Source organism: Chrysochloris asiatica, unplaced genomic scaffold (genome assembly GCF_000296735.1).
Source record: "Chrysochloris asiatica unplaced genomic scaffold, ChrAsi1.0 scaffold00403, whole genome shotgun sequence".
Taxonomy (NCBI): Eukaryota; Metazoa; Chordata; class Mammalia; order Afrosoricida; family Chrysochloridae; genus Chrysochloris; species Chrysochloris asiatica.
The window spans coordinates 729,380-743,305 of record NW_006408921.1 but is presented as its reverse complement, the minus strand read 5'-3'; the positions used below and the strand labels follow the sequence as shown (position 1 = coordinate 743,305).

General features: G+C 42.6%; 1 protein-coding gene across 1 annotated transcript in view; it reads left to right on the top strand.

Moving 5' to 3' along the window:
- Positions 1 to 12,834, top strand: part of ACTR5 (ARP5 actin-related protein 5 homolog (yeast)) — a 46,772-nt gene extending 33,938 nt beyond the window's left edge. Inside the window, exons 8-9 of the mRNA XM_006876638.1 lie at positions 629 to 761; positions 12,577 to 12,834. Of these exons, the coding sequence (XP_006876700.1) occupies positions 629 to 761; positions 12,577 to 12,834 (391 nt within the window). The remainder of the gene's footprint in view (positions 1 to 628; positions 762 to 12,576) is intronic.
- The last annotated feature ends 1,092 nt before the right edge of the window (positions 12,835 to 13,926 follow it).

Sequence of the window (13,926 nt, the reverse complement as noted above, 5' to 3'; positions counted from 1 at the left end):
GTTCTTGTGCAGATGCCCTCTCTTCTTATTCGCTGGATGCTTCACTCTCCACTCTAGTCCTCTGTGGCTATGTCACTGTCTCTGGGCCCAAGAGTCCCCAGGTCTTGCTACACTGCTGGCCAACCAGGTCTTCACCCGGGTTGGAGCAGTTTTGAGCTTTGTCATAACAATGGATGGAAAAGTGATCTCATGGGGATAAAATAAGACTGCTGAAAACACAGATGAGGGACAGGCCACTAAAAGAAAAGCAGGACATTTTGAAGTGGTGAAAATGCTCCTGATTGTGGTTGTGGTTACCAGGGATATAAACTTGTCAAACTTCATCAAAACGTACACAAAGTCGTCCTTCATAAAGTTGATTTTTAAAAATAAAAATAAGAAAGGTACAAAAATTCTAATCACATTACGAAAATGAATTGAACATTCAAATTCAGTTCTTTAACTAGATATTTAGAAGAAACACTTGGCTGGCATTTTGTGAAGACACAAAATTTTTTGTTTTGTTTTTAAACTTATAGAGAAGATGTCTTATATTTTGAACTTAGAGCTTAACATTTTCACATCTACATTGTTGTTTTTAATATTCGAGTTGGAAGGACTATACCAGAAAAAATCACTTCTCTCCTAGGTATCCAAAAGATGTCCAGGAGCTGCTGGTTCAGAATGTGTTCCTCACTGGCGGGAACATGATGTACCCGGGGATGAAAGCCAGGATTGAGAAGGAGCTGCTGGAGATGAGGCCTTTCCAGTCTTCCTTCCAGGTACTGATTAGGCCAGGAACTGTTTGGCAAATAGCATTAATGATTTGCTTTCTGTTGTAAAAATAGCAAAATCAAGTGTAAATAAAATGAATTGCAGATGACAAAAATGCTTTAAAGTCTAGTTATCCTAAGTCTCTGCTGTTAACATGTATATGGCTTTTCTCTGGTTGTCAGTCTATATTTCATTTTTAAAGCTGAATTAGAATCATGTTTTATATACTTCTTTTTCTCCTCCCTGTATCTATATATTCCTTACCAGAGCTGCCTTGATATGGGCAGGAACAATGAGTGTCTTGTGTACTGTTGTGTTCTAAGGCTTTGGCACAGGGTCAGTGGCTTGGTCACCATGCAGTATATATGAAGCCAGGTGGCAGAGAGAGAGGACAGGAGGGGTTTGATACAAGAGCGATGAAGAACGTAAACTCATCAGTACTTAGTAATAAATTGAATATCAGGCTAGAAGTGGGACATAGACTGAAACTTCCAGGTTCTAGGTTGGAAAAATTGTTAGCTACATGTAACATTCCCTGAGCTCGGAAGTAGGGGAAGGAAAACGAGTTTGAAGGGATAGTGATGAATTCCTTTTCTAAATGGGTTGGTGGATGGGTGGGAGGTGGAGTGAGTGGAATGCACTCAGACAGGAAGAAGAGATGGCCCTCGGTAGCTGATGAGAGCGCAGGAGAAAGGTAGATTTGAATCTCCTAGCATTATTTGCCAGTCCTGGTGTGGTGTTTTAGGATAATCAGGTTGATGGTTCAAACCCACCAACTGCTCCTTGGAAACCCTATACAGGGTCTCTATGAGTCGGAACCAACTTGAATGCACTAAACAACAACAGCAGGGTTATGTGCCAATGGGCACTCTTTTGGAAAGTGGCAAAGTCAAAGCTGAAACCCTTAATAACACCAGCATTTAAATGCAGTTGGAAGATGGAGCTGCCAATGAAGAAGTCTAAGAAAGAGGCAGTAGAGAGAGGATTAGGAGGGAGCAGTGGTACCAAAGCCAGGGGTGAACTGATATAGGAAAGGACTTCAAAAAGTTTATGGAAAAATGGAATGTGAAGACAATGGAATTTTTCCACAAACTTATTGAATCCCCCTTGTAGTACGAACATGGGTACACAGTGACAAAGTTGACTTGTGATAAGTAATTGAGAGAAAACTGAATTTGACTTTGGAAACCTTTTTCTTGATCCTAAAGCCTTTCCCATGCATTGGAAGTATCAGGGACAGACATGCTGCTTCATCTTTCCAGCTCCATCTGGTAGCTGTGTATACATGTGGTATATCCAGCTCTACCTTCTTCCCAGGAAGCCCCTTCCCCACTCCATGTGTGTTGAGTGCATGTCAGGCAGTGCTTAATCCTCAATATACTCATTTTACATGAGATGAAAACAGCAGTGGTTCAAACATACCAACCCTTTGTTGCCCTGCATGGTCTTTAGAAGGGAGAGAATGCCATGATGCACTTAACCCTCATACAGGTGGTGTTAACTGGTTGTTTTTGTGTTCTTGTGGTGTTTGGGTTTGTTTGGTTTTTTTTTAATTAAAGGAAAATTAGAAATTCTCAAAAATTAAATGGAATGTATAAACAGAGATATATTCTAGGCATTAGTAAGTGAAAATGGACTGGGTTTGGCCATTTTGAATCTGACAGTTACAGAGTTTACTATGCTAGGAATGATAAATTGAAGGAGAATGCTGTCGCATTCATCATCAAAAAGAATATATCAAGATCTGCCCTGAAGTACAGTGCTGTCTGTGTGATATGATAATGTCCATTCGCCTATAAGGAAGACCAGTTAATACCACTATATTTCAAATTTATGTGCTAGCCACTAAAGCCAGTGATGATGAAACTAAAGATTTCTACCAACTTCTTCAGTCTGAAATTGATCAAACATGCAATCATAATGTATTGTTAATTACTGGCAATTGGAATACAAAGGTTGGATACAAAGAAGGAAGATCAGTAATTGGAAAATATGGTGTTGGTGATAGAAACAATGCTGGAGATAACATGATAGAATTTTTCAAGACCAATGATTTATTGCAAATACCTTTTTAAAACAACTTAAAAGACGACTATACACATGGACCTAACCAGATAGAATATACAGAAATCAAATTGACTACATCTGTGGAAAGAGCTCCATATCATCAGCCAAAACAAGGCCAGGAGCAGACTGTGGAACAGACCATCAATTACTCATATGCAAGTTCAGGCTGAAGCTGAAGAAAATGAAAACAAGTCCACAGGAACCAAAATATGACCTTCAACATATCCCATCTGAATTTAGAGTTCATTTCAAGAACAGATTTGATGCATTGGACTCTAAAGACCAAAGACCAGAAGAGTTATAGGATGACATCAAGAACATCATACAAGAAGAAAGCAGAGGTCATTAAGAAGACATGAAAGAAGAAAAAGATCCAAATGGATGTCAGAAGAAACTCTGAAACTTGCTCTCTAGCATGTTGTTGTTAAGTGCTGTCGCATCGGTTCCAACTCATAGCAACCCTGTATAGGGTTTCTAAGGAGCAATTGGTGAATTTAAACTACCAACCTTGTGGTTCAAACCAACCTTGCTGGTCCAGTGCTTTATCCCACAGCGCCACGCCAGGACTCCACAGTGCCATACCAGGACTCTGCTCTCTAGCATAGAGATGGTAAAGCAAATGGGCAAAATGAGGTAAAAGAGCTGAACAGAAAATTTCAAAGGTCAGCTCGAGAAGACAAAGTCAAATATTATAATAAAATGGGCAAAGACCTAGAGTTAGAAAACCAAAAGGGAAGCATTTCTCAATCTGAGGAAAATGAAGAAAAATTTCAAGCCTCGATTTGCTATACTGAAGGATTCTATGGACAAAATATTGAATGATACAGAAAGCATCAAAAGAAGGTGGAAAGTGGGCTAAATGGGACAAAGGTAAACAGTGATGTATGCTCAACCTTGAAACAGCAGGGCTCTGTGACAAAGGGATTGAGGCATAGTCTGAGTAGGTAAAAGAGGGGAAGTAATGTTAAGATGCCTGATTGTCTTACGAATATCAGTTTCCTTGACACTTGAGTGGGATAGAAAGGAATATTGGGAAACATGATTATAGAAAGTTTATAAGCCCATCTTCAGCCTATAACTGATTGGAATATCTAAAAGGGATTCTAGAACTTGCCCAGTGAAATAGGCTTCTTGCAGAGCCTTTATACTGTACAGGACCTTAGGTGGAATCCTGAGCCCCATCCAGAACCTTCTGAGGTGGGACAGTTGCACTTGAAAGGAAAAGCAGACCAACCTGGAATAGCTAGAGGAACAGAAGATACTTCTTGAGAGAAAGACCAGCAGGGAAAATCCAAAACAAAAATGGCAGTCTGATTGGCTACTACAAGAACAAGCAAGTTGTTTGCCAGGTAGCCATCAAGGTAAGCAATCAAGTCCCTTCAGTACAAATCCTCTTCCAAGACTGAAACTCAGAGGGAACACACAAGCAGGCATGTAAGATTGCTGGTGATCATGTTGGTCTACATGTAAGTGGAAGTGGGAGAAAGACAGCAATGAAGATAATGGGCTGAGTTCAACCACGTTCCATAGACTCCTGTCGACCCCTGGAGATGGGAAAGAGAAGGGCTGGTTGGTCCGATGTGTGGTGAGAACTGAGGACTCCTAAGCCCATAGACAAGGACCTAGCCAAGGAAAGCTAGAGCTGAGAGTAAAGCATCCAGCTGACATGAGTTAAGGGGAGACACACAAGAACACCCAAACTTGCAGATAAGTACCCATTTGACCTAACCTCGATGGCTAAATGATCAGAACTCGACTGGTGGTTGTGGTTATGTGCCATGGATTTGGTTCCAACTCATGGTGACCTTGTACTGGGTTTCCGAGGCGGTAAATCTTTATGGGAGCAGAAAGCCTCATCTTTCTCCCACGTAACAGCTGGTAGTTTTGAACGGCTGACCTTAAGGCTTGCAGCCTGATTCGTAACCACTACACTACCAGAGCTCCTTAGAACTTGACTGTTGTTGTTGTTGTTAAGTGCCATCAAGTCGGGTCCGACCTATAGCGACCCTGTACAGGGTTTCCGAGGGTGTAAATCTTTACGGGAGTAGAAAGCCTCATCTTTCTCCCGCGGAGCGGCTGGTAGTTAGAACTTGACTAGAGGAAGATAAAGAAATTTGATAAAGGAAACAAGTGTAAATTGCTACATTGAATGATTTTGACCTATACTTATGGATGTAGTAGCTCAAAATACCAACTGAGAGGGAAGGAATCTTCACATCAAGGATCAAACCTTTCCCCCCTTGATAGGGATGGGCAATTTAGACATTGGCTACCTAAAATGGGGAGGGATTATAAAGGCATGAAGTGGCTAGCTTACAAGTTTTCAAGGAGTTTAGCTTCAGAGTATGCAGGGAAGGTAGAACACCCACTGAATAGTTTTCATCTTGTCTAGATGGGTCTGGTGAAAGGAGATGGGGATAAGATTTTTATGATTCAATGGTGAGTAATTGTTATCATGACTAATTGCGATGGTCACAACTGTAAAGGTAGAAGTTTTGTAACATAAAGGGTGGGGGTGGGGGGAGTAGTTAGTCTTACATTCCAGGAACAGAGGACCCTAGGACCATTAAGGGAGAAGAGCATGAGCAGAATGTGGGACTCTATCCAGAGAAGCAGTGACACCAGAGATGAAGGCAGAGATGATAACATGGAGAGAGATAGAGCAGCTGAGGACTCTAGACTCATGGAAAGAGAAAGGCTGTGTGTTGGCAGTCAGGAGGCAGGCTTGCAGAATGTGCCCTTTGGTTGTTTAAATGATTATATATTCCTGAGTGTTTTTGTGTACATCAAGAAAAAAAAAAAACCCAGAGGGAATAGAAGCAAATACTGTTGCTTGTTAATGCGTGGAGGGGATTGTAATCCTTGCAATGAAACGAAATACAATAGGATGAGTGCAAAACTGGTGTTCTTCCATGTAAACTATCAGTCAATTCACACTAAAAACTTTCTTTTTTAAAAAAAAGATGATGGAATATACAGAGTCACTGTACCAAAAAGAAATGGTTGTTCAACTGTTTAAAGAGGTAGCAATTGCTCAAGAGCCAATGATACTGAAGGAAGAAGTTCAAGGTGCATTGAAGGCATTGGCAAAGAACAAGGCACCAGGACTTGATGGCATGCAAATTGAAATCTTCCAGCAAACTGATGCGGCACTAGAGGCACTCACTCATCTGATCAACTGCTAGAAGAGATCCATATGTGTGCCCGTCCCAAAGAGAGGTGACCCAACAGAAAGCAGAAATCATGGGGCAACATCATTAATACCACATGCAAGTCAAATTTTGCTAAAGATAATATAAAATCAGTTGCAACCATACATTGACAGAGAATTTCCAAAGGTTTTCAGCCGAATTCAGATGAGGACATGGCACAAGGAATATCATTTTTTACGTCAGATGGATCTTGGCTGAAAGTAGAGAAATACCAGAAAAAATGTTTACCTGTGCTCACTGACTACACAAAGGCTTTCAGTTGTGTGAATCATGACAAGCTGTGGACAACATTGAGGACAATGAGTATTTCTGAACACTTAATTGTGCTCCTGAGAAAACTGTCCATAGAACAGGAGGCAGTTGTTTGAACATAACAAGGGAAGACCGAATGGTTTAAAATTAGGAAAGGTGTACAACAGGATTGTGTTCTTCCACCAAAGTTATTCAGCTGTATGTTAAACAAATTAATCTGAGAAGCTGGATTATACGATGAAAATCATGGCTTCAGGATTGGAAGAAGACTAATTAATCTGTGATATGCAAATGATACAACCTTGTTTGCTGAAAGTGAAGACGACTTAAATAAAGATCAAAGACCACAGTCTTCAGTATGAGTTGCACCTCAGTGTAAAGAAAACAAAAATCCTCACCACTGGACCAATAAATAACATTCATATAAATGGAGAAAAGACTGAGGTTGTCAAAGACTTCATTTTGCTCACACCAACCATCAACACTCATGGAAACAGCCGTCAAGAAATCAGATGACATATTGCATTAGGCAAATCTGCTACACAAGACCGCTTTAAAGTGTTGAAGAGCAAAGATGTCAGTTTGAGGATTAAGGTTCACTTGACCCAAGTCATGGTATTTTCAATAACCTCATATGCATGTGAAAGTTGGACAGTAAATAAGGAAGACTGGAGAAGAATTGATGCATAGACTGCCACAAGAATAAACCAATATGTGTTGGAAGAAGTACAGCCAGAGTGCTCTTTGTAAACCAGATGGCCAAGACTTTGTTTTTCATACTTCAGACATATTACCAGGAGGGGCCAGTCCCTGGTTAGGTGGAGGGTTAAAGAAAAAGAGGAAGATCTCCCGACAAGATGGATTAGCACAGTGGCAGCAGCAGTGGGCTCAAGCATAGTGACGACTGTGAGGTTTGCGCAGGACTGGGCAGTGTTTTGTTCTGTTGTGCGTAGGGTCACTATTATTTGGTACCAACATGAAGGCAGACGACTTAAACAAGCCTAAGGATGGAGAAAAAAATTGCTTGTAGATTTAGCCAGTTTATACATGTACCCTCAGGTCATTTTTTTCATGTATATGATTTTAACCAAAAAAAGATAGTGTTGCTCAATCATCTGTTTTGTGCCCTGTGTTTTTCAAGTTACTGTGAGAGATTCTTGGTATCAGTAGGTTTCTATCCAAAATACCCCCTACAGTGATTGTGTTTTTTTATTGTGGTAAGTATGCATGTAACAATTATTGCTATTTCAACCTTCATGGCTACAACTCAGTGACGTTAGTTATATTTCTCATGTTGTCCAACCCTAGCCATTATAGGTTGTTGTTCATACCATCGAATTGGGTCTAAGTCATAGCCACCTTGTTTAGGGTTTCCAAGGAGTGGCTGGTGGGTTTGTACCATCAAGTTTGTGGTTAGCAGGCCAGTGCTTATCCTACAGCGCCACACCAGGAGTCCACCATTACAGGTAGTTCCTGGCTTATGTCAGGGGTTTATTTTGAGGACTCTGACATAAATCAGTTCTTACATGAATCAAACACTTATATTTAAAAAAAATTTTTTCATTTTCATTATTATTGTGTTTTATTGTCAGTATTTTTATTTGTCCGTGAGTGAACACCTGAGATTGATAACATTAGCACATTATGTGTTGCAACATTGTGCATATTCCTGATGATGACATGGAGTTGTACAAAAGCAAAAGTGCAGTTCTTCGTAACTCAGCTGTGTCGTAAGTCGGACGCTGCCTTTACTCGTTTCTGTATTTTCCCATTACCCTTAACAGAAGCTCAGTGTTGTCCACCTGCCCTTGGTAACCACTAATAAACTTTGGTCTCTATATATTTGTCCATGTTAGATATTTAAGGGGCATCATACAGTATTTGCCCCTTTGTGACTGGCATATTTTACTCATCATAATGTTTTCAAGGCATATCCAGGCTGTCACATGTATCAGTACTTCATTTTTCTACATGGCTAAATAATATTCCATAGTATGTATGTAGTACATTGTATGTGTCCATTCATCTGTCATTGAACATTGAGGCGGTTTCTACCTTTTGGCTATTTGAAGAATATGCCTGTGAACACTGATGTACGTGTATCTGTTTGAATTCCAGCTTGGAGTTCTGTGGGCTATATACCTAGGAGTAAATTTACAGGGTCAAATGGTAATTCTGAGTTTAACTTTTTGAGGAAGCACCAGATTGATTTCCACAGTGGTTGCTTGTACCACTTTACAATCCTTCCAGCAATGGATGAGGGTTCCAGTTCCTCTGTGTCCTTGCCAACACCTGTTATCTGTTTGTTTGCTTTTTAAACCACAACCATTTTAGGGGGTGTGAAGTGATATATCATTATGGATTTGACTTGTTTCTCCCTAAGATGGTATCCTTATGTGGCACTGTAGGATAAGTACTGGACTGCAAAGTTGGTTTGAATCGCAAAGTCATCAGTTTGAACCCACCAGCCACTCCTCAGAAACCTTGTACAGGGTTGCTATGAGTCGAAACTGACTCAGCAGCACTTAACAAGAAAAATAGCTAATGACAAGTTTCAATGGTGCAGCAGTTAAGGTTAAGCACTCAGCTGTTAACTGGAAGGACAGTGATTTAAACCCAGCAGTGGCTTCATGAGGAAAAGATATTGCATTCTGTTCCCATAAAGATTTGCAGCTTTGGAAACCCTAGGGAACACTTCTCCTCTAGCCTATAGGGCCACGAGGAGTCAGAATCAACTCAGCATCAATGAATAATTTAATAGCTAACGTTGTTGTTGATAGGTGCCATCGAGTCGGTACTGACTCATCGCAATCTTATGCACAGCAGAACGAAACACTGCCCGATCCTGGGCCAACTTCACTACTGTTTCCACGCTTGAGTCCATCGATGCTGCCACTTGGCCAATCCATCTCTGGGGGGGGGTCTCCATTTTTTTCTCTGACCCTCCACCTTACCAAACAGTGACTTAACTTCTCCAGTGACTGATCCCTCCTAACAATATGTCCAAAGTATGAGAGACGAAGTTTGGCCGTCATGGCCTCCAAGGAGCACTCTGGCTGCACTTCTTCCAACACAATGGAGGGAGTCCTAGTGGTGCACTATTTAAATGCTCAGCTGCTAAGAAAGGGCAGCAGATTGACCCCATAAGTTGCTCTGTGGGCGACAAGACCTGGCGACCTGCTCCCTTGAAGATTATAGGTGGAAACTCTGGAGCAGGTCTACTCTGTGCTGCAGGGCTGCTGTGAATTGAAATCGACACCATGGCTCACAACAGCAATCATAGTAACTAATGACGCTGAGCATCATTTCGTGTGCTTGTTGTATTGCTTTGGTGAAATGTCTGTTCAAATTCAGAGCATCCGTTTTAAAAATGATTATTTAGTATTCTGTTATTAAACATGTTAGGAGGCTTCAAAAAGTATGTAGGGAAATTCCATTGTCCTTGAATTCTATTTTCCACATACTTTTTTGTTTTGTTTTTATTATGAACTGAGTAATAGTTTACATGAGAGAACATCAACTTTACACCATCGTTTCATTGCAGTGATTACACTCTCCTCCATGCATCATCATTCAACTGTATTTGCTTCCATTCCCTCTGTTTCTTTTTTTTCTGAGGTGGCATACACAAACACACTCAGGTATATATAATAATTTAAACAACCAAAGGGCACATTCTGCAAGCCTGCCTCCTGGCTGCCAGCACTCAGTCCCTCTCTTTTCGTGAGTCTAGAGTCCTCAGCTGCTCCATGTCTTCATCTCTGCCTCCATCTCTAGTGTCTCTGCTTATCTGGATTGGGTCGTACATTCCACTTGTGCTCTTCTCCCTTCATGGTCCTAGGGTCCTCTGTTTTTGGACTGTAAGATTAACTACTCTCCCGTTTTTGTTACAGAACTTCTACGTTTACAGTTGTGACAGTCGCAATTAGTCATGATAACAGTTACTCACTTTTGAATCAGAAGAGTCTTATCCCCATTTCTCTTCACCAGACCCTTCTAGACAAGATGAAAACTATTCAGTGGGGACTCTATCCTCCCCCACACACTCTTAAACTAAACTCCCTCTTGAAAACTTGTAAGCCAGCCACTTCGTGCCTTTTTCACCCCCTAATTTTAGGTAGCCAATGTCTAAGTTGCCTGTCCCTTTCTACCCTGTATACAGAACTAGCATTGATACTTGATGTGAAGACTCCTTCCCTCTCAGTTAGTATTTTGAGCTACTACATCCATAAGTAAGGAGCTCTGGTAACGTAGTGGTTACGAATCGGGCTGCGAACCTTAAGGTCAGCGGTTCAAAACTACCAGCCGCTCCGCGGGAGAAAGATGAGGCTTTCTACTCCCATAAGGATTTACACCCTCGGAAACCCTGTACAGGGTCGCTATGGGTCGGAACTGACTCGACAGCACTTAACAACAACAACAACAACATCCATAAGTAAGGAGCTCTGGTAGTGTAGTGGTTACTAATTGAGCTGCAAACCTCAAGGTCAGCAGTTTGAAACTACCAGCTGTTCCGTGGGAGAAAGATGAGGCTTTCTGCTCCCGTAAAGATTTACAGCCTCGGAAACCCTATACAGGGTTGCTATGAGTTGGAACTGACTCCTGGCACATAACCACCAACCACCACATCCATAAGTGGAGTCCTGGTGTGGTGCTGTGGGCTAATGCATCAGACTGCAACATCGTTTGAACTGCAACATCAGTGGTTCAAGCTCATCAGCTGCTCCTTGGAAACCCTCTACAGGGTCACTATGGGTCAGAATCGACTCGACGGCACTTAACAACAACAACATCCATAAGTATTGGTCAAGTTAATCGAATTGTAGCAATTTACACTCGTTTCCTTTATCAAAAATTGTTTTTTATCTTCCTCTAGTTGAGTTCTGATTATCAAGCCATTGAGGCTAAGTCAAATGGTTCCTATCTGCAAGTTTGGGTGTTCTTATGTGTCTCCCCTCAATGCACATCAGCTGGATACTTCACTCTCAGCTCTGGCCCTCCATGGTTATGTCCTTGTCCATGGGCTCAGGAGTCCTCCAGGTCTCACCACACTTTGGACCAACCAGCTCTTCCTCTTCTCGCTCTCATCTCCAGGTCAACGGAAGTCCATGGAATGTGGTTGAACTCAGCCCATTTTTCTGTTGCTGCCTTTCCCCCTCTTCCACTCACCAGTAGACCAACGTGGTTGCCAGCAAGCTTACATGCCTGCTCATGTGTTCCCTTTGAGTTTCAGTCTTGGAGGGGAGGGGGGTTTGTCCTGAAGGGACTTGATTGCTTGCCTTGATGGCTTCCTTCACAGACTTTTTGAAGCACCCTTGTATTGTTTGCTATACTTTTTATTCATAACAGTGCTCACTCCCATTACTGGGATACTTTGTCTATCCCAGGCACTGTACCAAGCACTTCACATTCATTCTCACTGACTCCTAAGGCAGAGCCGTGGGGGTTTATGCTCTTCTAATTTTGTTGGTGGGAAATGGTTCCCAGAGAGGATGAGTCGGTCCCTGCTCAGAAGTCACTTGTCTGTGGGAGCAAGCCCGCAGCTGTGCCTCACTCATCTCCTTCATTCTCCTCCATCCATGTGAGCTTGATTCACATTGTGCCACCTACCCCTTACTTGGGGAAATTTATAACCTGGAACTCCTGTGGTTGGTGAAGAAAGGGAGGTGAGAGGAAGAGGGAACTTAGGTAGGCGACTCCCCAAACTCAGAAGTCCGATTCGAGCTGCAGAGAGTGTTCCTCCGAATGAGTAGAGCAGCCTAGTTGAGAGGCCTCCAGACCTGCTGGCCTCCCTTTCCCCCACCATCCCTGTCTCCTTTGGATAAGAAGGAGTGGAAAGTAATCGGCAGCATCCCAGAGAACTCCCAGGTCATCCTTCTTTGCTCTCGTTTCTTCTGAGGCTCTTTTGTCACCATGACAAGTGCTGCCTTGCACCAGCTGCTTCCCTTTGCCTCCTAGAGGGCAGTAGGAGCTCCTCCTCTTGTCCCCTTGCCACCTGACAACTTGTAACTGACAGCAGTTTGGCAGTGAGGCTGGATAACTGGTCCAGAACTGTCCAATCCAGAGAGTTCTATTATAGTGTAAGGCCATTTCTGAGAGACTCTGCATTCCTGTGTGTGCTCATGGAGTTTGGCATTTCAGCTTAGTTTTGCTTGGTAGTAGTGCAGAAGTTCTCCTGCCCTGCTTGGAAATTCAACGAGCCCCGTCTGTGTGTGTTTTTCTGGGAATAAAATACAAGGGGTGTAGCTGAGCCTGCTGTCCTCTACAGGTGACTGTTCCTTTTATGTTGCAGGTTCAACTTGCCTCTAACCCTGTGCTGGATGCCTGGTATGGTGCTCGTGACTGGGCCTTGGACCACCTAGACAATGAAGAAGTCTGGGTCACCAGGAAGGAATATGAGGAAAAGGGTGGGGAGTACCTTAAGGAGCACCGTGCTTCCAACATCTACGTTCCCATCCGCCTCCCCAAACAGGCTTCACGGTTCTCGGACTCCCAGGCTTCTGGCAAGGGTGGGGGGACCAGTGGGAGCGGTGCTGGAGAGCATGCTTAGCAAAGGGTACTTCCAGAGACTGACCTGCACACGATGTCCTTGGGCCACGTCGGCTCATGTGATACAAAGTGACAGTGCTAGAGTCTGCTGTGAACTGGATTTCTCCTGGGGAGAATGGAGTTAGGCACAATGGGAGTTACCCATTACAGTTGTGTTCACTTGGAGACTTGGGCCATGAAGAAACTTGTGGCATCCTTCCCGGCAATGCCCTGCAGCAGTAAACAGGACAGAGGGAGGAAGACAGGGATGGACAGAATGCACAAACCTATTATTGTTGTTTTTTTGCTTTTTCTTGTAAAGATTTATTTTGTCAGTGTAGATATTTTATTCTAAATTTATTCTGGAGTCCTGCTGTTGATCTGTTAACTGCAAGGTTGGTGATTCAAACGCAGTTTCCCAATCCTTGGAAACCCTAAACAGGTTGGCTATGAGTGGAAACCCACTCGGGACACTTAACAATAGTGCTGAGGAATGGTTTGAATGTCCAGCAGGGGGAGATCTTCATCTGTATAAAAATGTAATATGGATGTAATAAAAGCAGTCGTTGCTGGGCTCTCAGAAGCTGGAAATAGTTATCTCCTCTTATTGTTTTCCTTACAAATAGAAATAAAAGGCCCCAAGAGGGTAACCACGTGGATATTAGGGACCATGTGGGGCTCACATCTGAATGGATCCTCATACTGTCTTTGCTGGAAACTTTGCCACTGGATAAGACCTCCTTGCAAATATTTTTGTCCCTTTGAATTTGTTGGCTGCTTAATTTTTTAAGGCCTTTTTTGAAGAAAGAGACTCACAAAAAGTTAATTCATGCATCCTCTTCAGTTTTCCTATAATCTCACATTCCCTGTAACCTCACAGCTTCATCTCATATAGACAGTAACTCCTCTCTTACAGAGATTGCTCGGTGAGACTCTTAACTCTCCTACACAACACACCCAATAACTGAATCCAGAAGGCCCCCCATTGGCCAACTTGATCCCACAGAGTCCACTCATAGGAATCCCACAGAGCCTCCAGCCCACCCTGGATGAGGCCACCACAGAACCTCTTTACTCAGTTTACCAAGGGTGAATCCCACAGAGCCTCCAGCCC